Source organism: Odontesthes bonariensis, chromosome 23 (assembly GCF_027942865.1).
Source record: "Odontesthes bonariensis isolate fOdoBon6 chromosome 23, fOdoBon6.hap1, whole genome shotgun sequence".
NCBI lineage: Eukaryota > Metazoa > Chordata > Actinopteri > Atheriniformes > Atherinopsidae > Odontesthes > Odontesthes bonariensis.
Window position 1 is genome coordinate 8,235,803 of NC_134528.1, and position 22,288 is coordinate 8,258,090.

General features: G+C 42.1%; 3 protein-coding genes and 1 non-coding gene across 5 annotated transcripts in view; 2 read left to right on the plus strand and 2 right to left on the minus strand.

Annotated features, from left to right (window-relative positions):
* Positions 1-6,684, plus strand: part of sema4gb (sema domain, immunoglobulin domain (Ig), transmembrane domain (TM) and short cytoplasmic domain, (semaphorin) 4Gb) — a 44,599-nt gene extending 37,915 nt beyond the window's left edge. For both annotated transcript variants that reach the window (XM_075457644.1, XM_075457645.1), the window contains exon 15: positions 72-6,684. In XM_075457644.1, the coding sequence (XP_075313759.1) occupies positions 72-1,036 (965 nt within the window). In that variant the 3' untranslated portion in view covers positions 1,037-6,684. The remainder of the gene's footprint in view (positions 1-71) is intronic.
* Positions 6,685-6,795: 111 nt separating this feature from the next.
* Positions 6,796-10,479, minus strand: mrpl43 (mitochondrial ribosomal protein L43). Its single transcript, XM_075457090.1, has 3 exons — positions 10,200-10,479; positions 8,167-8,273; positions 6,796-7,414 (listed from the first exon to the last, which is right to left on the minus strand). The coding sequence occupies exons 1-3, from the start codon at positions 10,328-10,330 to the stop codon at positions 7,197-7,199; spliced, it is 456 nt and encodes a 151-aa protein (XP_075313205.1). The 5' UTR covers positions 10,331-10,479; the 3' UTR covers positions 6,796-7,196.
* Positions 10,480-10,687: 208 nt separating this feature from the next.
* twnk (twinkle mtDNA helicase) lies at positions 10,688-16,164 on the plus strand. The gene is made up of 7 exons (XM_075456819.1): positions 10,688-10,750; positions 10,862-11,514; positions 12,704-13,406; positions 13,694-13,934; positions 14,905-15,012; positions 15,122-15,263; positions 15,428-16,164. The coding sequence occupies exons 2-7, from the start codon at positions 10,879-10,881 to the stop codon at positions 15,776-15,778; spliced, it is 2,181 nt and encodes a 726-aa protein (XP_075312934.1). The 5' UTR covers positions 10,688-10,750; positions 10,862-10,878; the 3' UTR covers positions 15,779-16,164.
* Positions 16,165-18,104: 1,940 nt separating this feature from the next.
* trnak-cuu (transfer RNA lysine (anticodon CUU)) lies at positions 18,105-18,177 on the minus strand. The gene has a single exon. It is a non-coding gene; the product is annotated as a tRNA-Lys (tRNA).
* Positions 18,178-22,288: the final 4,111 nt, after the last annotated feature.

Here is a 22,288-nt window from a genome sequence, read left to right on the forward strand (position 1 = left end):
AACAGTTTCCTCATCTCACTCTCCCTTTAAGCTCCCTCTCATGTCTCTTGTCCTCTTGTGTTATTTCTCAGTGGTACATCGAAGGCGCTCTGTTATGTCGGGGGATGATGTGTTACTCCAATGCGAACTACGCTCAAACCTGGCAACTCCACGCTGGACGCTGAACGGCAAGGAACTCCAGGGATACGGCCTCAATTCGGGTTACCGCATCGGCACAGATGGCCTTCTCATGATTGGAGCTCGCACCCAACAGAGCGGCTCGTATCGCTGCTTCGCTGTGGAGAACTCGGTCTCCATCTTGGTTTATCTTTACACTGTTAGGGTTCACACTGATCCATACTTCCCCGTGGAACCCACGGCAACAACTAACCCCACTACGGTCTCCAGCCCGACTGTTTTCTCCAGCAGCAGCCCAACGGAGCAGCCTTTGCCTTCACCTCCCGCCCCGCTACCTCCAGGAGCAGAATTCCAGACCTACAGGCACATGGAAGCAGTGTACATCTCGTTGGTGGCGGTTCTCGGAGGGCTTTGCTTGGTGTTGACTGTGGTGCTGCTTTATGTGAGTTTCTGCACCAGACGGGCTGCTCACGGCCGGAAGTTCTCCCAGCAAGGTCTACATGTTCTGGGGGGCTCTGAGAGAAAAAGAAGCTCCCATTTCGAACTTAATACCATCTCCAGCCACTGCAACGGGCGCCAGAGTCGTCGGTCTTTCTCGGTTCCAACCTTCGGGGACCTCGGCAGCTTCCTTCAGATAGTTCCAGGAGAGGGACAGATGTCTCCCGCCAAAACACCTCCACCGGCTCCTCCTCTTCCCATGCCGCCTCCGCTTCCAAACATGGACTACGCCAACGGTCTGTCAGCCACTCTTCCCAGTGTGCTGAGGAAGATGAACGGGAACAGCTACATGCTGCTGACGCAGGCCGACCCTGAGGGCATGTCACCACTCTACCACTCTTTCACAGAGGAGCTCAACAGGATTCTGGAGAAGAGGAAACACACACAGCTAGACGTGCAACCTGATGAGAGCTCCATCTAGGACACCCATCTCAGTCTTTGTCACAGTTATTTATTCGTAACCCAACAGTGACCCATAGTTGTGGGAAGAACTGAACCGCTGCTGTAATTTTACCCAGTTTCTAAGTTTCTGCAGGTCGTGTGCTAACTTGATCTGATTAGTGGCCCATCATTTAACTTCAGTGATGGACAACATTAACCAGAGACTGCAATCCTTAAAGTGGAGCGGTGAAAATTTGCTGCGCTAAAAGATAACTCTTGGAAGCCTCGTGATGCTACCTGAGTGTAGACTCTCCGGAGGTTTGATGAAAGATGGGGGTCAGATGGGGCAAAAAGGTGCAAAATAGGGCATGAGTAGAACATGTAATCAGATCAAGAGGTCACAAGCATTATTGGCAACTGTGAAGATGTTAAAGAAATTTAAAACTATGGAATATTTGACTTCTATGGAGCTGGAAGTGATACTCCTCCCAAAACGTTGGTCTTGAGGATGTTCCCATTTGTCTCTCATTGGTACGTTTATGGACTGGACAGAACTAGATAGTCAGCACTTCTAATGGGCTAATGGTGACAGCAGCAGTTTTTGACTAGCTTGATTGGAGAAGTTTTGGAAACTGATGGATCCTAAAGATTGCAAATTTGTTCCAAAGTCCAAAACAAAAAGTTAGACAATTCATGCTTGAATAGAGCTGCATTAATGGCTCAATTCTTCTCTAAATGCACTAACAAACTAACAAATAACTGAATGACTTATAACAGTATCTTTTTAAACAACCTTGAAATTAGATTAGATATCAGGTATTTTCATAAAAGTGTTGCCTTTGCAAAGGGAAACTCTCCCAGTTTAAGTCATGGATTTAAAAGGAAAAAGTGATGTTGGAATTAATCTAAAGTCCTGACCAAAAACAGTTGGTGTTGCTCCAAAAAAAACTTTCTTTTTTTTTTTTTTTTAAGTTTGATCGTTAGAAATAAATATAATGATTTTAAAATTCTTCCTTTTGTTTATTGTTGAGATCCACCCAATGACCTCAGTCTGGTATATGAGCGGCAAAGCGCTGGATAAAGACAGGAAATAGGCTCAGGATCCTCCAGAGTCTGGATGTTGGTGTTTATGAGATGTGTGAGACAGTTGAGATGCCCCGTAGACTCCAGATGAAGATGACATGGAGAGAATGAGAAGAAATATCCCATCATTTAGAAAGAACTTGTGCTTGATACGCCATACAATCTTTTTTTTTTTTAGTACAGGAGATATTCATTTAGTAAACTTGAATATTCATCTTTCAGGTAGGAAAATAAAATGTTTTACATTTGATTACTGTAAACTTTCAGTAAAATGCATTTAGTTGGAGATAACTGTAGGGTCTCCTGGATATGAGACAGTTCTCAGCCCAAACTGGGAGATAAATGAGGCTTAGAAGGAATTGTAAATGGATGTATGGAAGTATTTGGAATGGTGTGTTAGGTTAGGTGTGATGTTATCAAAATAATCCATGATGTGAACTGCAGATTAAGGTCAAACACAAAAGGACTGTGCTGCAGGAATTGTTTTTCGAGTCACGCTTTGAGCCACTTTTCCTTCAGTAATAATGCATTGCACTTTTTTTTCATTGGTGATAAAGTTTGTTGATATTTTTTTGTCTGGCTTCCTCTGCTGTTCTCTTTTAAGCATCCCGTCACGGTCATTGTGATAACCAAAATACAGATTTTGGTTGGAGTATCACTTTAGGAATCCATTTTTGATAAAGTGCATGAGCGTTGCATCTCAGTACTTTTATTTTAAAGGCCCTTTTTTTCCATTTCTCTCATGTAAATAGCAATAATTGCATCACTGTTGCAGCTGTTGTAGCAATGTGTTGTACCAGTGCCAATGGAAACACCTGCAGCGGGCTTCTTTTTTCCTCACAGTCTTTCTGTTTATAGCATTTGTGTGAGAAAAGAGATAAAAACTGTATGACAGGGAACCTGTGCGGTCTATTGAAGGAGCAGTGAGTGGGTGCTCACATCGAGCGAATTCACGACAGGCTTCGGAGCTCTGGAAGACCACAAGTCACACTAAAAACACCAGGATGCGACGCTGTAAAGAAAATGCTTTCATTTGCTGTTTATACACTGATCATATTTTGTCGATTCCATCGTGTCATTTGTACAAACACATAAGAAATAGTTTTATTCCGTTTTGAAAACAAGACAGGTTTGTTCCCTGCTGTGTAAAAGCTGCTGGTGGCGAGTTTCCACATCAGAGCGGAGAAGACCTTCACACACTGCAACCCATGAAAGTTTCCTCAGTGTTTACCTGACATCAGTGCAGTGCCAAAACAACAGAACTGCAGAGCTGCACTGTATTTCCCTGGCAAGGTGAGCAGCGCTCTGATTAAACAGCACATGTATAACTCACAGGGAAGTGACTGGAATGAATCTTTGAGTAGTTTGTAAATGTGTCACAGCCAGTGGTGAAAAAGCATCCGTCTTCCCAACAAAGTGTTGACTCAGCAGCTCTTGTAGCACGGCCGCAGCCCTCTCCGGTGACTTGCGGCGTGCATCTGTCAGGTCTTGGCTGACAGTAACGGCAGTGTTTGGATCACCTCTACGAAGAGAGTTCAGGGGCTTCTTATCTGTTTGTGTGGCCCGCTGTCGCCTCTGCTGGCAGAAGCGGCCACAAGACATTTGACCCGTGTGTTCTGGTTAACCGCACAGGAAGAGGAGGATGATGCAATTAGACAGAAGATGTTTTGCACTTGCAGGTTTTTTTTCTTTTTTGCTGTTTTTAGTAAGAAGCTTTTCAAGCACCCTAATTCATTTGTTGTCGAGGTGACAACTCTTTGCCTGAAGTCGGCTCTGCCCGTCATTATTTAAGACATTTGTAAATTTATATTTTTACAGCGACATGCAAAAGTTTGGCGCTAAGAATAGCCGATTTGCGAATAACTCGATGTCTTTAATGTTTTAAGCAAGATTACTTTTTTGTTTCCAACTTTTACGGTGACATGATAATAAAGGGCGTGAAGCTTTCAGTTCCTCTTTGTGGGATTTTGACTCATCCCTCCGTCTTGTTCTGTAAGACTCTTGGGCATCTTTCATGTGCTGTTCTCGAGGTCTGTCCAGATTAGGTCAGGAGTCTGTGACGATCATGCCAAAACCCTCATGCCCAAGCATAAAAAAATATATAATTTTCCTCATCGCAGCCTAAAAGATATACTTTGACTTCATCCGATCAAGACCTTTTTTAAAATGCACTAGGCTTGTTTTGATTTATTTAGTTTACAATTGTGAACTTCTGATGCCGAAAGTGTCGCTAAGAATGACTGACACATGACTGACTTTCAGGGATGTCATTTTTGGGCAGTCAAACGACGGGTTTCATTTGACTTTCTAGCAACCCTCCTAGCATCTCTATCTGAGACTTTTCTTTGAACTTTAGACCGCCGCTATTGTGGCTCTTTTTATGGCCCAAAGTGTCAACCTAACCTGTGGCTACAAAGCACACGACTAATGAGCTGAACATGTTGGCAAAAGCTGCTTTGCACTTTTCCGCTTCTTATCAGCCTTTTCAGCCATTTCACCTGTTTTCTCCTCATCTTGATTGCTCCCCGGTGTTCCTCCCTGGCCGTTCTATAGCTTCCCCATCTCACCACCCCTACAGTCTCATCTATTAGTCCCTCCATTCACATTCACACACACTTAAGGACCCCTCCATGTTTGTAAATGGCCGCTTATCAGTTAGAGCCATTTTTTAAGGAGCTGACTCTGACTTGTGGTTTTGCAAAACGCAGGGATTAGAGAGGTGAGTTTTTCTTCCGAAGCTGTGGACAAAGCAAATGGTATTTTTTATATTTGTACATTGATGCTATATATTTATACTGTAGGTGCAATTCGTGGGAGCATTTTATTTAAATCATAGTTTTGTGCTGTTGGTTTGCTTATTGTGGCAGGTATTGTAAAAAGTTTTCAGCTGAGTTCAACATGATGCTGTATTTAATCATATGTTTTATACAATTTCCTGTAATCAACCTCCTTTACAATCAAGTCGTGCACGTTTCTGAACATACTGGAAGCTTCATCTGAATCTGTGACCACTGCTGCTGCTCTCAGAGACTATTTGCATTAGACGCTGTAGTATACTATGGACTTCAGGTAAAATAGTCACAATGAAGCATTTGTTTTTCTGGCTTCAGTAACCAGATTTTCTTCCTGCTGTGTGTGTATGTTTTATGTAGAGGCACATTGCTCCTTTATTTGTTGGCCAAAGAAACTTGTGTGAAGCACAATCTTCATTTTTCTTCCCCATGTGATACAGCACTGTATGTTAAAGGTCATGTAGTGTCCCCTCTGTTAACTGTGAAACTTTTTAACTAGCTGCTGATCTTATTCTTTCCTGTGGATGACAAGCTTATCTGTATTTCCTCTCAGACTAAACTGACACCTTTGCTTCTAGTAAGAGTTAAACCATTTCAGCATTTTTATTTTGACAGATTTTTTTAATTTATTTTCAGCCTCACATCTTATTTCAGCTCATTAAACTTCCACCTGCGTTTGTGAAAATAAAAAAAGGGGGGAAAAGATGGTGATATGACATGTCAGACATGTTCAAACTGAATCCTGTTCTCTAGATACCTTAATGCCTGATTGTTTTCTTGCTTGCAGTGAGGCCACTGTCCTCCCCAGGGAATATATCTCACACAATCTCAGAGTCATTTACATATATACATAACTGTGATGGGGCAGGGGTATAACATAAGCTCAGAGAGGAAGTGGGGGTAAAATTACCATTTTCAGAGCATCATTGAAGGCAGTAACTAAGCAACCGCACCTTTATTTAGAGCCTTTAATGTCCTTGCATGGGTCAAGCTGTGCTAGCTCCCCTTGGGGAGAGCTGGTGTGATGAGAGCACAGTGGACGTCATATCTTTAATTGGTGCCACAGATAAATTAAAACGGAGGAGGTGAGAATGAAAGAATAGAATTTTCACCTGTTTTCTTTTTAAACTGGTTATTTTGCCTGTTCTTCAGCTGGACGTTTTTTTAAAAAGAAAATTTAACAGGCAGAACAGGTTAAAGCATTTACAGCATCCCTCCTGGATGAGGTTTGATTTTACTTATGTTTGCTGTGTAACACTTCCATCTACACCCAGTGCTCAGCTTATGTCTTCTATCACCATCTTGTGCAGTCATGTCATCCCTCTATTCTACATAAATTTTCACAAATAGCCTAACAACATGTTGCTAACAGACCATCAATCAGTCCTCAGATGCCCATAATATCCCCTCCATCTTTATTTCTCTTAAAAATAGCACTTCTTGGTTGTACTCGTCTGTATTTTTGATGAGAACAACACTGAGGACAATGCTGCATGCCTTTTGCAGTCAGAAATGATGAATTCAGATTGAGAACTGCAGAGAAAGCAGCTGTCGTTTTGCCAGAATCTGCCTGTTTGAATTTGAACAAATCACCTGCTGGAACAGCGCAGGTTTTGTGCTCCTGCGGCAGCTCATACAGAGGACAACTCACAATGATGTTAGAAATCTTTGTCCCCCGAGCCATCGCACAACATTCTGTCAGTTTATTTATGCTCTGGATCATTTTAAGCATGTGCAGCAAGGACACCCTCGAACCTTATCAGTATTGAACTGTGAAACATGTACATTCCATGTGCCATGCAAATAAAAAAGGTGAATATCTGAGCTTTTTTTAATGTCTCAAGTATTTTAGCTGCAGTTAAATTGGGTCAAACTCAGGGATAAAGGCTGCTGAGACACATCTGAACACAAAACTAAACACAAGTTTGCACAAGTTTTCTTTTTATTTCATAAAAAAAATCATCTGCTGCAGTTTGTTAAACTTATAACACATAACTCTTCAAATAACCTTAAAGGTAAAAACAACTATCTGCCTCTTAGCGAGAGAGCTGACGAACCTCTGGTGGATTCATTTAAGGTCCATTCAATGTGATATTCATTGCTGCGTGCATGTTTCAGCATGTTGCTTTTCCGCTGCCAGCAAATAGAAGGACGTGGCCAAAAATGCTCAGATTGAGCTGCTAGTAACAGGGAAACTGCAGCAATCACCAGACCTAGATTTACACCGCAGACTTTTCAGAAAATGGGCAAAAGGAATGAGAATGAAGTCTCATCGATCATTTTCTGGAAACATCCAAACATTTTGGCTTTAGTACGGGTTAGTCCTTAGTCTGCATTTTGTTTCTGTGGTCTGATGAGGCCGATAGACGGGGGGCGATTGGTGAACGGGTGCCACTGGCCCTGGATGCTGGGGCTGTCCGTGTGGAAGGGCTTGCGGATGCGCATGATGTCCAGGCCCGACTGGTTGGTCAGCTTGGTCAAAACCTCAGAAACCTGCTGTGACGTTTTGCTTGTGATGAATTCCTCTCTAACGTTGCCGTTTACTGCAAAAAGTGGAAGAAAGAAAATCCCTCAGCGACAGAGTTTGAAGAGGACAAGCATGAACATGTGACGCTGACCGACATGTGAGACATGGTTCCTTCAGGTCTCATAAAAATGGCGTCATACTGCCCCCTACAGTATATTGAGAGTACCACATTCTCATGTTTCTTACAAATTCATTAAAAAAAAAAAAACTATATTTAGATTTATTTTAGATTTTTAACATATTTTAACATATTTCACAAAAAAAAACAGATAATAACCCTTTATCCAATCTACAGCTATAAAGCCATTACTGTAATTGCATGCTACAATATTTGCACATGATAACTCGAAAGTTTAAAGTCTACTTCAGAGCAATTCTACCAGATTCATTCAATAAATCAACTTATAGTCAAGTATTAAGAAGAAGTATTTTATAATTATGTTTAATACTCTGAAATGAAGTTGATATGCTTCTATAAATGTATTCTTCATTACATCTAATTTGGTTTTTATAAAGAAATTACAACTCGTACACTCACAATTAATGGTTTCAAAAGTTAGACAAAAATATTTATCCACTTAAACAAGTGAAGATATAAGATGACGATTAATATTTTCTTTGGTTTCCACAGATTCCCAACAACAACTTAAAAACTCACCACAGCTTACATTATCTCCATTTCCTTCATCAGCAGTTAACGTGGTTATTTACAGGAAACTCAAACGCATCTAATCAGGTCATTGAAAACACAAAGTTGTGCATACTCACAGTATTCTGCTACGATTTTAGGAACCCTGCAAGGCCGAGGAGAAACATACACCACAGTTCCAGGGTTCTTTTTGGCATAATCCACAACTCCCTCCTCAATAAAATCCCTGCAAAAGAAGAAGACAATAGTTAGGTGTCAATGGGTGTCAAACTTTCTCTTTTCCTTAAGAAATATAACTGGTTGTAGAAAATATGCTCACTACACAATTCAGACGCAAAAGCATTGGGGCTTGTGATCAATTTCTACAATTGAAACTCAGGATGTGAAATCAACTCCAACTAAAATGGTGATTAAGGCATCCAAAAGCAACATTTATAGAACCAACCATAAAATTGAATCTTACATTATCTGACTAAATGTAGTTACCGGTTTGCTGTGGACAACTTTTATTAAAAAGAGAAATAGAACCATCTGCAATAGCAGCAACACTATATAATGGTTTGAACTTGGCTGCATGGCCCTCCTCTGGGACCTCAGCAGGATTAAACCAGAGGAGCGAACAGAGCAGGTTCAAAGACAGATGCTAAGTTTAAAGAGGAGGAGCAAAGGTGTAGTTGTTCCAGGCTTGTTCCAGGTAGTTACTGGATGCAACTGCAGTTGTGTGCGTATGCTGCAGGTTTCAGGGCACTGAGGGAAAACACGCTCCTACTGGCGATGGAAAATAATTTGATCAGTTTGTTTGAGAGGATGTACTTTTATTTTTAAAACGTAAATAAATAAATAATCACTTTAAGCGCACTAATCTTAGTGTAAAGATGTCATAGTAAAGCAGCTTGCTGAAGAGGAAGCAAACGGCTCGATATGAGAGTCATAAGCTCGTTACACTCACGCTGTTTGTGCTTCATGCAGTGAACTGATTCTAAAGTCTGGAACCAGGCGAGGCAGCAAAAATAGGAAGGCTAAATCTGCCTAATTAGGGTGCTCTGGATGAGATTTAACAACTGAATCTGAAGGGAAACAGCCGATTGATCCTTTGACATGAGATGGTGTTAGCTGATGAGATGTTGGCTGAGCTGTGGCCTGCACCTGAACTACCCATGTTCAGATAGGCCACAGCTCACAGCTAAGCCAGAGCGACCTGAAGGTAGGTTCAGGGCCCTTACACCAAACCCCGGAACAAGGGGGAACCAACAAGAAGCCCCTGCTGGGTCTCCTTACGTCACCAGCGTCTGAACAAATAAAACTCCACATGAACACAGATGTACAAGGACGTACGATCTGCGCCTGCACAACGAGGGATAGCTCGCCAGTACTGAACGGTGGCAGAAACCTTTGTTCCGTTCAGTCCACTTCTTGTGTCCTTTGGCACAGCTCAGCCTTTTCTCCCTGTTTCCCTTCCTTAAGAACGGCTTCCTGACAGCCACCCTTCCATGGAGCCCATTTCTGATGAGGCTTGGGCCAACAACAGATGGATCAGCTGAAGGTCCAGATGCATCTCTCAGCTCCTGTGTCAGGTCTTTGCTGGATTTTCCCTCTTTTCTTGAGGACATCACTTTTAGATACTGCTCCTCTTCTGAGGATAGTTTTTTTTTAAGCCTGACACTTCTTCATTTGTCCTCCACTTGTCCACCCAGTGTCCTCAATTTTTTTTAGGACACACTGCACACCATGCTCAGATATGCCAAGTTTTCAGCTATTAGCTCTTTAGGAATCACATTGCTGGTGCAGATATACTATTGGATGGATACAATTAAAGAAATTTAAGTGAATTTTGTGTCTTTAAACATTTGAGAATAATGATGATGGTACAATGTCTGGACTGAAAATAGAAGCATAATAATAATTTAAAAAAAACAAATCTGAAAGATCCTCAGAAAGCCCTGAGAGCTATTGCACAATAACACTTTAAAATATCACAAGAAAGTCTGACTGCTTGGAAGCAAAACACAAAGAAATGAGAGTTGGGCGAAGACTTCTGCATAAAACTGCTTATAAGAATTCAACTGATCATTTTGAATATTGGCATTAATCTAAAGAAAACAAAAAAAGGCCCTGACAACTACATGACTGACAGAACCACGCCACTTATTACCTGACTCCCAACGAGCCCTGTTCTTTCTTGGAGAAGATGATGGAGACTCGTTTCAGCTGACAGACGTATCGGCCGACGCCGTTCTGAAGGACGCTTACCAGGAAGCGGCTCGGCGTCCCTCTGGACGTCATCGTTCAACCGGCAGCTAACGGTTTAACTAACAACTACGGCCGACTGTTATTTTACCCTATTTTACACTATCTAAATTACTTAACCCGCAACTAAGTTAGTAGAGGACGAGTTGACGGACATGCATACAGTGCAGTCCGTCGGTAACAGGGTCCGGGGTGAAACATCGAAATCATATTTCAGAATGAAATATTTATTTTAAAAAAATCAGCAGTCCTAAAATTCTTTAATTTTAAATACAATATCAGTATCTAACTTAAGAAATTGAAGATTTGTAAATATGTATGTATACTTGTTACACGTACTAATGCATTGTTAGTTATCATTTGAACTATGTTTCACACGGACCTATTTTGAGAGCGCACCCTAAAGCCCGGGTTCCATTGGAGCATGGGAGAAAACCAGGTCAGACCGGACTGAAGGTAAAGATGCGCCTTCGCATGTATTTTCCTGCACCAACTGTCCGTTTGAAATGAAAAATTTCGCACAAGAGTTCCTGGTGCTGCTTGTGAATTTGTCCCGTGTTTTTCCAGGTTCAGAAGGATAGCCAATGTGGCGAAGCCTGCTACTGAAGGGCACCACCTGTTTGTTGCAGGTGGCGGCCCCGAGGTCGCTCCACCAAAGACCCTTTTCGTTCTCCTGTTTGAGACTCCTCACTCAGGGGCTCCTCCACAGGCCCCCTGGGGCTCCATGTGTTCCAAGACATCAGGGTGCAGACTTCTTCCTGTCATATAAAGGAGTCAGGGAATATAAAAAGGACACCCAGTCTACTATAGAGTTCCCTTTGAGTCCCATCACAGTGACTGACATCAAACAGTATCTACGCTCCAAAGAAATTCCCTTCCATGATGGCTACAGCTGCCTCCACATCCCGAGCATCTTCATCGATTCATCCCCAAAGAAGGACAGCTTTTCTTTGTTCATCGACAAAACCACAGGACAGTTTTTGTGTAAGGAATCGCTGGTGGAGGGGAGCTGGGAGGACCTTCAGGACTGTCTGGAGGTGATGCAGAAGGACGGGCAGGACTTCCTCAGCCCTCATGTGCTGCTGGGGTATCCAGAGAGTGTGGAGGAGCAGGAGCAGATGGAGAGGGAGCTGAGGGAGGTGCAGGAGATCTGGTCCAGCTCTGTTCCCTTTACGGATCTCCATGAGGATGAGGTTCAGCTGATTAAAACCATGTTCCAGGTATTGTTTAACATGATTTTGTGTTGTGTTTAGGATATATATATATAAAAAAAAATGCTGTTCAGGACTGCAGTCAGATGGTGGATGTCTCCATGGGCTCATAGTTGGACATAACTCCTGTCTATCATGTGACATTCACAATTCAGAGAATGTCTGTAGAATTTTAATGAATACTTTTGGAGATAAAGGTGTTCAGTGTCCAATGTACAACCCGAGAAAAAAAACACTGGTATCACATCAGGCCGGCAGATTATCGATCCAAATAGCCAAAAATAAAAGGATAACCTAGTTTTCCACCAGGCCCACCAAGCGGCTCGTGGATATTTCTGCTTGGCTGAAGTTATCATTTATTTAGTGTAGTTTTCATTTATTTTGTGGAAGACTCAACATGGAAGTTTGCTCTAAACTGCACAGCAGGAACTTAAATTCACTGACATGGACATGTGACCGCATGGGTTGTCCCAGCATAGAACATACTGATTTCTATCAGGACTTTGCTTCCACATACTTGTTAAAGGTGGGGTATGAGATGTTTTCTGGAGCATTTTTTACCATATTGTCTGAAAACCTCCTCACGACCCCATTGCACCCACTAAAATAGAATGTTTGAAAATGTTTTTTATATTTTAGTCCATTGTAGAGGGTGTAGCAAGAGGAAATGTCTGACCAATAGAAGTAATGATGAGAGTTGCTTCTATTGGATTTTGACATGCCAATCAACCGCCAGCCCCCCTCCCCCCTGCGCGTTCACAGACTCGTGACTCGTTCATGTGTTTTGAAGGCGTGGTTTCGAGGGGTGGGCTGAAGGGAGAGGCAAGGTTGTGTATTTTCAAAAATATAGCTTGCGGGAACCGTTTTTCCAAGATCTCAGACCCCACCTTTAACATTTTTTGTATGAAATGGAAGCAGGACCAGCGCCCCCTGCAGCTGGCACAGTTCTGCCCTGAACGGTCGAATGAAAGGTTCTTCAAAGCATTTCGTTGGATGCAGTTTAGTATGAGTGCAGGGCTCGTATGCAGTAACGATGACAGTGATAATCTTTAACAATCACAAAGGGGTTACTGAAGCTTCACCCTGTGCTTCCTTCATACATGATGTTTGTGAAAATAAAAGAACAGCAAAATCATCTAACATTACTCCAGTATTCACCTCTAAAGATGATAATGATTTCATTTAACTTTTGTTTCAGATCACAAAGATCTCTAATGCTACTCTCAAGAAATTTGGTGTGAGGCTCTTCAAGCCTACTAAGAGTCTGGTTTTCCCCTGGTTTGGTGGACCTGACTGCGCCTTAAAAGGGATCAAGCTCCTCTCCGCCCAAAGGACGGACAACGACACAGTCGCTTATAATGAAGCAACCGTCCCTAAGTGTACCTCCTATTACAACTTGTTTGGCCTCCCTCTTGTAAGCCGCATGGACTCGGAGGTGGTGGTGACTGGTCACGAATTGGACACTCTGGCCGTGAGCCAGGCCACAGGACTACCCAGCGTGGCTCTTCCTCGTGGGGTCAGTTGTCTTCCTCCGGTCCTGCTGCCCTACCTGGAGCAGTTCAAGCGGGTGACGCTGTGGCTGGGAGGAGACATTCGCTCCTGGGAAGCGTCAAAGATCTTTTCGCGTAAACTAGGTCTGAGGAGGTGCGCGCTGGTGCGACCTGGGGAGTACCAGCCGTGTCCCGTCGAGGCGCTGGCCCAAGGCAAGAATTTAGGTCGCATCATCAAAGCCTCCATCCCAGCAGCCCACAAGTCCATCGTTTCCTTCAAGCAGCTCAGAGAAGATGTTTATGGCGAGCTGATCAACACAGACCAGGTGGCTGGAGTTAAATGGAAGAGGTTTCCAGAGCTCACCAAGATCTTGAAGGGGCATCGAAAGGGGGAGCTCACAGTTTTCACAGGTACCGATTAGTCATGCAGTCATCATCACACAAACACTTTTGAAAACCACTGTCAGTGAACGCAGATCTCTGTATCCATAAATGCAAGTTAAAAATCCACCTTGAAAGGATCCAAAAAACCCATAAAAAGGAGATCCAGATGTCGATGATGCTCCATCATCTGGGCTGAAGAGGAGATGACCTACCTCAAAGAAAAACGTTAGCCAAGAAGGCTGTAGCATGTACCAGAGTTTGGCTATGAGTGGAAACATCTGTTCTATCATCATGTTATTATATTTCTCTTCCAGGTCCTACCGGAAGTGGAAAGACCACCTTCATCAGTGAGTTGGCCCTGGACCTTTGCATGCAGGGCGTCAACACGTTGTGGGGCAGCTTTGAGATCAACAACGTGCGTCTGGCTAAGATCATGCTGACGCAGTTTGCAATGCAGAGGCTGGAGGAGAACCTGGAGCAGTACGACTTCTGGGCAGACAAGTTTGAAGAGCTGCCACTCTACTTCATGACTTTCCACGGGCAGCAGAACATCAAGTGAGTTTGATCAGATAAATGGTAAACAAACTTGCCTAAATGTTTAGTTTTAACTCAGTGCCACATATGATGTCACAAGCACTTTAGATTCAAATTTAAAGACGTTAACATAAATAAAAGCCTTCCAGGGTTTCCTCTCCAGCTCAACAAATGAAAATATACACAACAAGAAATAACAGCCTTTTCCAGTTTGAACATGCACAGCTGCACAGCTGCAATGACATGGAAATGAAAAGCAGGTTTTTTAAACGGCGGATACGCAGACGAAAATGGATAGATGGATGGATTTTTAAACGACGACTGTAAAATAAATAGCCCGTATTAAATTAAATGGGTACATTTCAGTTCCTACAGGACGGTGCAGAACGTGAAGAAATGAATGTAACTGGTCTTTCCTATTTGAAAATGTACAACTGCATAGTGAAATAAGACCATCCGTTAACCAGCGGACTCTGATTTTATACATTTCAGCTGAAATATTCTTTTCATGAAGCCTTGATTGGATCAGTCAGTGGTATGTAATGTAAAATGACTAAAAGTCACTTTACAGAGAGCTGCAGCGTTGTTGGGCTGAAGGAGTTTACAGAGGAAAAGCGCTTTAGCGCTCACTCCCGGAGCTGATCTGGCAAAACTATGGAATTTAGTCATTTTTTTGGAGAGCAAATTTACTAAGTAGGCAACAATGAGGAATAAGTTTGTTGCAGCTTGTTGCTGATAAATGGAGGGAACTGGGAAGGTGGGGCTGCACTGGTGGAGAAATTCACACACACGTCCTTATAGGAGACAGATTATAGCAGTATTAATGGTAGTGTTTAATTTCATACATTGTTTGAAAAAAAAAAAAAAAAAAAAATCAATGAAAAACTAAGTATCAATGAAAATGTCAATATACGGCCCAGCCCTAATGCCCATATTTAGAACATTCAAGTGAGAATCAGGCCTCCTGACCCTTCTGCAACCTTGTCTCCAGGATGGTGCTGGACACTATGCAGCATGCTGTCTACCTCTACGATATCAACCATGTCATCATTGATAACCTGCAGTTCATGATGGGGCAAGAAAACCTCTCAGTAGACAAGTAAGTGAAGAGTCATATGTCGGAGTGAAAAACAGAAAAGAAAAAAAATCAGAGAAGTTAATTATGTTTTTGAAATGGCACAAGGAAATAATTTGATCCTGTAATCCAGATTTGCAGTGCAGGACCACATAATTGGGGTTTTCAGGAAGTTTGCCACCAACAGCAGCTGCCACGTCACTCTGATCATTCACCCAAGGAAAGAGGAGGATGACCGAGAACTGCAAACAGCATCCATCTTTGGTTCTGCTAAAGTATGATGGGAAAGCTTAGCTTGTGCTGCACATTTTAGTCGAATTTAAGAAGTCTCAACGTCTCATTTTTGTTTGAACTATTTAATTGATTGTGTACAGTTTCAAATTTGCAATTACAGTGTCTGGTGTATCTAACACACATGTTGACCTTTAACCCTTTCCAGGCCAGCCAAGAGGCCGACAATGTCCTCATCCTGCAGGAGAAGAAGCTTGTGACGTGTCCGGGCCGCAGATCCCTGCAGATCACCAAGAACCGCTTTGACGGAGACGTTGGCATTTTCCCTCTGGAATTTATCAAGTCCTCACTCACATTTTCAGCTCCCATCAAGGGCAAACTCAAGCTGAGGAAGGTCCCCTCTAAGTCAGAAAACGAGGAGGAGGAAATTCTGGGAAATGCTGTGGCGATGAAAAAGGAAGACGGTAAAAAAGAGAAGGTGGCGAAAGTGACAAAGACAGCAAAGGCAGCAAAGACTGTAAAGAGTCCAGCGAATGGAAGTGAAGCCGTCCAAAAGTAATATGACTGATACACAGAACTGACCATTTTCTCTGTAGATCAGAGGTCTGTAAACATTTTCACATTCGAAGGTTTTTGTCAAATAAGCTGAGTATAGAAATATAAATACAAACCAAGACAAGTATGAAATGTGAAACCAGAAAGTGAACTTATGTTGGTAACATGCTAAACGTCTACACTGTTTAAAGCCTTTGTATGCAAATACTTCTGAATGTACAGTCTGAACTCGTGCTATTCTTCAGTTTCTAACAATACTGTGACACCAACAGCTGCTGTATTTCATGGTTAAACTACTTCTGTCTTTGCATGTTACCACAAAGTGTTCTCTGCTGACTTTTTTTGTAATATCATGCTTTGTTGTATGATCTTTTCTTAATAAAAGGCCTCTTGTGCAGATTTTGATTATGTTTTCATCTGCGGTCAACAGGGGGCAGTGTAGGCTAATAGACAGCATTTTACAGAAAATAGCTGATGAGAATAAACTTACACAAAACATGCCCCTACTCTTATTAACACATAGCATTCACAGTTTCTAACATATGGAGGATTTTAGCAGTAATTGTTAGGTGTCAGACAGAATCTGTCCCAGAATAACTACAAGCATGACGGAGCACAAACGCATCAGTAAGAAAACGGTTATTCCTGCACTGCTCTGTAAAACAGAATGCAATGCCTTCCCCTTGAGTGACAGCATGTCATTAATCTTTCAGTGAGAATTTGCAGGAACATCAGTGTGTTTGCTTCCTTTTACCCTCCTGCTGTGACTTACTGCATTATTGTTAAGTTAGATCAAATGACACATTATAGAAGATACAAGATGATGTATAGGTTTAAGCACACCTTCCTTTCATTGTGCAACTGAGCCATCTCCAGGGTCACGTTACGCAATCCATTATTTAAAGTGAGTGCCTGTTAATAAATGCAAAGTGTTTCAAAACATCTTCGCATGAATATTTCATGGGTAAAATCAATCGCCCTGCCTTGCTGCCTTGGCTGCGCTGGTGTGGGGTTACAGATAGAATCAGCACCTTTCAGAGGTGAGACGGGCTGCGCTGTCGTGTTCGGTGTGCCGCTGCAGGATGTATTGATGGTGTCATACTTCATCACTGTCACAGCAAACCTAAATGCATTCCAGATTTATGATATGGAGACAAAGTACCTGCATGTTTTACAGCAGATTCTTCAATGATTTGCGATCTAGGCATCCATGCTGAATAAATCTATATCACCCTGGGAATTACACTCTATAAAGTATGAGAGCGTAAGACTCTGAAAATATGATTAGGACAGTGTAGAACTCATCACACCAGAATTATGAAGGATGACATGTCAAACAGGGCTGGAATATATATACATAACTGTATTTTTTTATTCCACTCATGTCCTCACTGCTTTAAAAACCTGGCATCTTCATTACAGCCCTGATAGCAAAGACTGTTTGGCCCAAATATGGCCCACATCTGCAGTTTTGTTTGGTCACATTTGGCCTTGAGTGACTGCTGACTTGTGGTGAGTGTGGCCACTTAAACTAGGCCACAAATCACAAGTTTTGCCCACATGTTGGCCATTTAACACTATGCATAACCCAAGTTAAGCCTGTCTCATAATCCTTGGGCCACATCTGGCCCACATAACCATGGCCATTGCCATGACTGAGCCATAACTGCCAAAAATGACTCAGATTAGACTGACATTTGTCTGCCATGTGGGAGTGGAAATCACTTATGAGAGTTCAGATTGATAACGTGCTATAGATGAGCCTCGAGGACGTCTGAGGAGCAGAATGTAAAGGTCTCACTTGCTCACCTCTTTCTATATCTTAGAAATGAGAAAAATTAGACTAGCTGAAAGGGAAGAAGGGAAACCTGATCTGACAGGAGTAAAACTGGAGTATCATTTCAAAGGTCAAAGCCAGTACAATGACCCTTTAACCTTAAACTTGACTCAGGATCAGCTATCAGTCTCATCCAACAGATCTGGGAGCCTTCTTGAAGGTAAGGACCTTTTGAGGTAAAGACTTCCCAAACTAACAAGTAAAACCTTGTCATTTCGTCATTTTCAAAATTTGGTTCTAATAGGAATCTGTAACTAATGCTAAAGTTCTGGCTAAAACAGGTGTGACACTGAGATCACACTCCTGTAAAATGGATTTAATCACCTGTCTTGCTTCGGGGTTCCTCATAATCTGAGGTTATTAAACTCGGATTTATTGTTTACACACGAAATTTGTGCATCCAGTTTTGGCACCTGTTGACATTTACATGCACAGGGTCACACACTCATAGAGACAGATGCCATAAACTGGAGAAGTGGGGAGCCAAAGTAAGCGCCCAATGTGGGGCTCGAACCCACGACCCTGAGATTAAGAGTCTCATGCTCTACCGACTGAGCTAGCCGGGCACATCAGCCTGTGTTACAGCTCAATTTGATCCCCAAGAAAGACGCAGATAGACAAGATGACACATTAGTTCAGGTATGAGTAATTTCTCTCTGTGGTGCAAAAAGACAAGTATGCTCTGACATGAAAGAACCAGTTCTCTTGTATTTTGTCTGAAGCCTAGTTTACAGAAAAAAAGTAAGTGCACAGAGAGGGTTTGCACTGAATCATGGGGGTGATAATAAGCATCTCTGTTTTGTTTGGTTCTAAGGAAAAAAGTTTTGTGTATCCCCCTTTAATTCTGCTGCAGTGTTGCTTGAGTCAGTGTGGACTTCACAGGCATTGGGGCCTCTCTGTCTGCCTTTGATTTCTTTACCGGCTGCATCTTCGACAGACTGGTCCAGGGAAGCCCCTGGCACCAGACTCAGCTGACACATGGTATGTGGAACCCTGAACTCCTGAAAAATAATGTTGTAAGCTGTGGGAACGATTCCTCTGTGTGTTTGACAAAAGTAAATCACTGTAGATGAGACAGCAGGAGCGAGACCCCGCACGGTTGTGATGATTCGCAGATTTTTTTTGGTCCATTCCTCCTTTCTGAAGCTTTCTTTAATATGCAGTGTTTTTCTGTAAATGTTTTTATGCTGCGTAAGTACACACTGCTTTCTATAATGACTCCAGGCTGTGTGCTGGATGGGTCTGGGTGTCCTCTTGCCTGTGTGGGTGTGGGATATGGCCTCAGAAGTCTCTGAATGGGGCTCTTTGTGTTTTCAGGCATTACCGCACTGAGACGATGGCGGCTCTGTCGCCTGCCAACTCCTCAAGAGGCAAAAACATGCAAAAAATGGAACAAATGAGTTAAATGCATCCAGGCTTGCACAAAGTTTCATTGAACTTTTTCAGCTATCAACAGTTAGAAGCTAATAGTCATTCATGGTTTGCTCGGTTAGGTTAATCCAAGTAATGTTTTTAAGATAATATCCAAAGATGTGCCACCAAAATCACTTTGTATGTCAGAGTAAAGTTCTACACATGGGCGTCGCACCCGTGGGGGATGGGGGTGTTTCGACACCCCCACTTTTACAGCAAGATGATTTTCCCTTTTTGAATTTTCAATAACCAAATCAAGTTTTAACAAATCATAAAATGTGTTTTAAAAACTCTGTGCCCTCTTTAGAATAATTCCATCCAGATTTGAGCAGTGTAACTATTGTAGTTTCCATTCAGGATCTAGTTTAGGGTGATCAAAATGCAAAAAATGCTGTAAAATGGCCCTGTTCTGCATTTGTACAAATCAGAAAAAGGTTTCACAAATCCCAAACAAGGTTTTAATGAATCTATAGCCTCTTTAGAATAATTCCATCCAGATTTGAGCAGTCTAACTATTGTAGTTTTCATACATGATCTAGTTTAGGATGATCAAAATGCAAAAAAATGCAGTGAAATGGCCCTTTATGCCCATCCATTTAATTCGCGAATCGGAGGCCAACTTCAGCGTCGTGTCCATGGGCTTGATGTGGCGCTCATGTAACACCCCCACATTTAAAATCACTGCTCCACCCCTGGTTTACATATAGCGTAATCTCCTGTGTTTTGACTGGTTTGTACTGATCAGAGCTTTGCATGACTATTCAAATAGCTGCCATCTGGAGAAGGGGAAGAGATGAAACAACTTGAGTAATGCAGCTCTTAATCATGACGGAAACAAAGAGTGCAGAGACCAAAAGAATTCCACTTCATCAAAACACATGAGGATGTAAGAGTATTAAGCTGAGAAAAGATGTTTCAGCTGTTGGTAAAGCACGCTCTTACCAGCTAAAATCAAATGAAAACATCCTGATCAGCTGCCATAATAACGGCTATTATTGATCACAAGCAACATAGACCTGAGGGATTGTGAGAGTCAGTGAAGGCTAACGATGGGACGCATGGATACATGGCGTGCATAGCTCTCTGCTTCATTAGCTGCCCTTCATTAGACCAACTATTTGAGTCTGGAGATAATTTCAGTATCTCCAATCAGTCAATCAGCTGGGGGCTTTGCTGCCGCAAATAGACTTTAGTCAAAGTTGAAGATGGGATCAAAATTCAGAGCAATTTCAGCTCCTATGCTATGTTAACACAGCTGTATTTATCAGAGGACAGTAAGAGTCAACATCAATAAAATAACAACACGGAGCATCTTTCCTTCTGGAAAAATGTAAAGGATAAGGTTGACATTTATGAAAATACTCTGCTAAAATCCTTACTACTCAAATCATTTCGGGCAAATCAAACAAGAAAGTGAGTGGACATTTAGGTTGGGGTGCCCTGTTGTCATGCCAACATGGAAAAGAAGTACAACAGGTGGAGAAAGGTAAGAAAATATGAAGCTTTGATATTTAATAACATTCAAAGAAATGACCTGAGAAGTTTCCAAAGTAGTCTCTCTGCATGTTTCTGCATAGAAACGTGCTTTTGAGAGTCATAGAAATATTCAAGCGCTTGGTTTTTGTTCTCTAAACCCAAATTTAAGCACACAGAAAAATATTCTTAGAGGCAGACTGAGACTAAAATAAAAACAGAACATGTTACAAGATTGAGTTCATGCAGGGGCACTGGAGTTGGGCAGCACAAACATTTCTTTTTAAACAAGGACAATAACTTTTCTTATCACTCAAACTGGGATCCAGCCTGCAATCCTCGCATTCCTGTCCTTGCATTGGATATAACAATTATACTAACTGTAAATCTAAAATGCTCAAAGACAGCACCCTTCCCATCATGGCTCCATTAAGAGCATGCTTAATTTCTGTGTGGCTTTGCAGCTCGATCATGCTGGGGAGTCACATCGCCTGGAGACATACCTCAGGCCCTTTCAGACTCAAAGCTGATTCAAGATGCTCTACCACCCCCATAATGTCAGGACAGGAGGGTGGTGGGGTTTGCTCTGCCCCTCTCACGTGGCACTCAGCACGTTTGACCCACATTATGCCTGCTGCTGTGTGTATTAATAACCACATCCTCCTCCGTGTGCTCCCAGACCAGGACAAGGCTCAGGTTTATTATGTGAAATTGAAACGTTATATTTGTATGCATTTATCTTGTTTTTCTAAATATCCAATAAAAGGAGAAAAGAAGAACAATGTGTTGATCTTGTTTCGTGTATCTCTGTGGAATAAAACCTAATAATGTGTAAACCTACATTCATGTGAAAACAGGAAGCGCACCTCGATCAGTTCTGATCATTTACATATAAGGACATAATGAAAAAAAAAAAGGATTAGTCTTTACCAGGTGTTAACATCAGGTAAATACAACCAGAGATGAAAAACAACATGTGACATAATAAACTGTGTCACTATTTATTTAACAAAAAACGAAGTACACTTCTACTGCTTCCACTGAAATGATTACGTGCCAGCCAGGTGCTGCTAATCAAATGCACTTGATTAATTAATCATTAGCAGGTGTGAGCACCTCTATAAAAGCAGAGGTTTTGTCAGTTTGCTGATCTGAAGCATGCAGACGTGTGTTACCCCACAATGCCAAGGAGGAAAGACATCAGCAATGATCTTAGAGAAGCAATTGTTGCTGCCCATCAATATGGGAAGAGCTATAAGCCCAAAGTGCTTCATTCAGCTGTAAGAAACATTCTCACTGTTGTCAATCTTCCCATGAGTGGACGTCCCAGCAAGTTCCTCCCAAGGTCAGCCCGTGCAATGCTCAGAGAAACTGTAAAAAAAAAACAAGAGCTACATCTCAGACTCTCCAGGTCTCAGTTAGCATGTTAAATGTTAAAGTTCATGACAGTGCAATTAGAAGAAGACGTAAAAAGTATGGCTTGTTTAGAAGGATTGCAGAAGAAAGCCTCTTCTCTCTAAGAAGAAATGGCAGCACAGCTTCGGTTTGTAAAGCTGCATCTGAAAGTGGAGATGTTTGGTCATAATGCACGGCAACACATTCGGAGAAAACCAAACACAGCATAAGACCTGGACACCTTGCAGTCACTGGGTCGACAAAGTATTCCAACAAATATGCAATAGAATGTCTTAAAAAGGAAAAAAGACATTTCAGTAGCTCAACCTAATTGGATTGCTGTGGTGGGACTTTAAGAGAGTTGTGCACAAATGCATGCACAAAAAGCCTCAATGA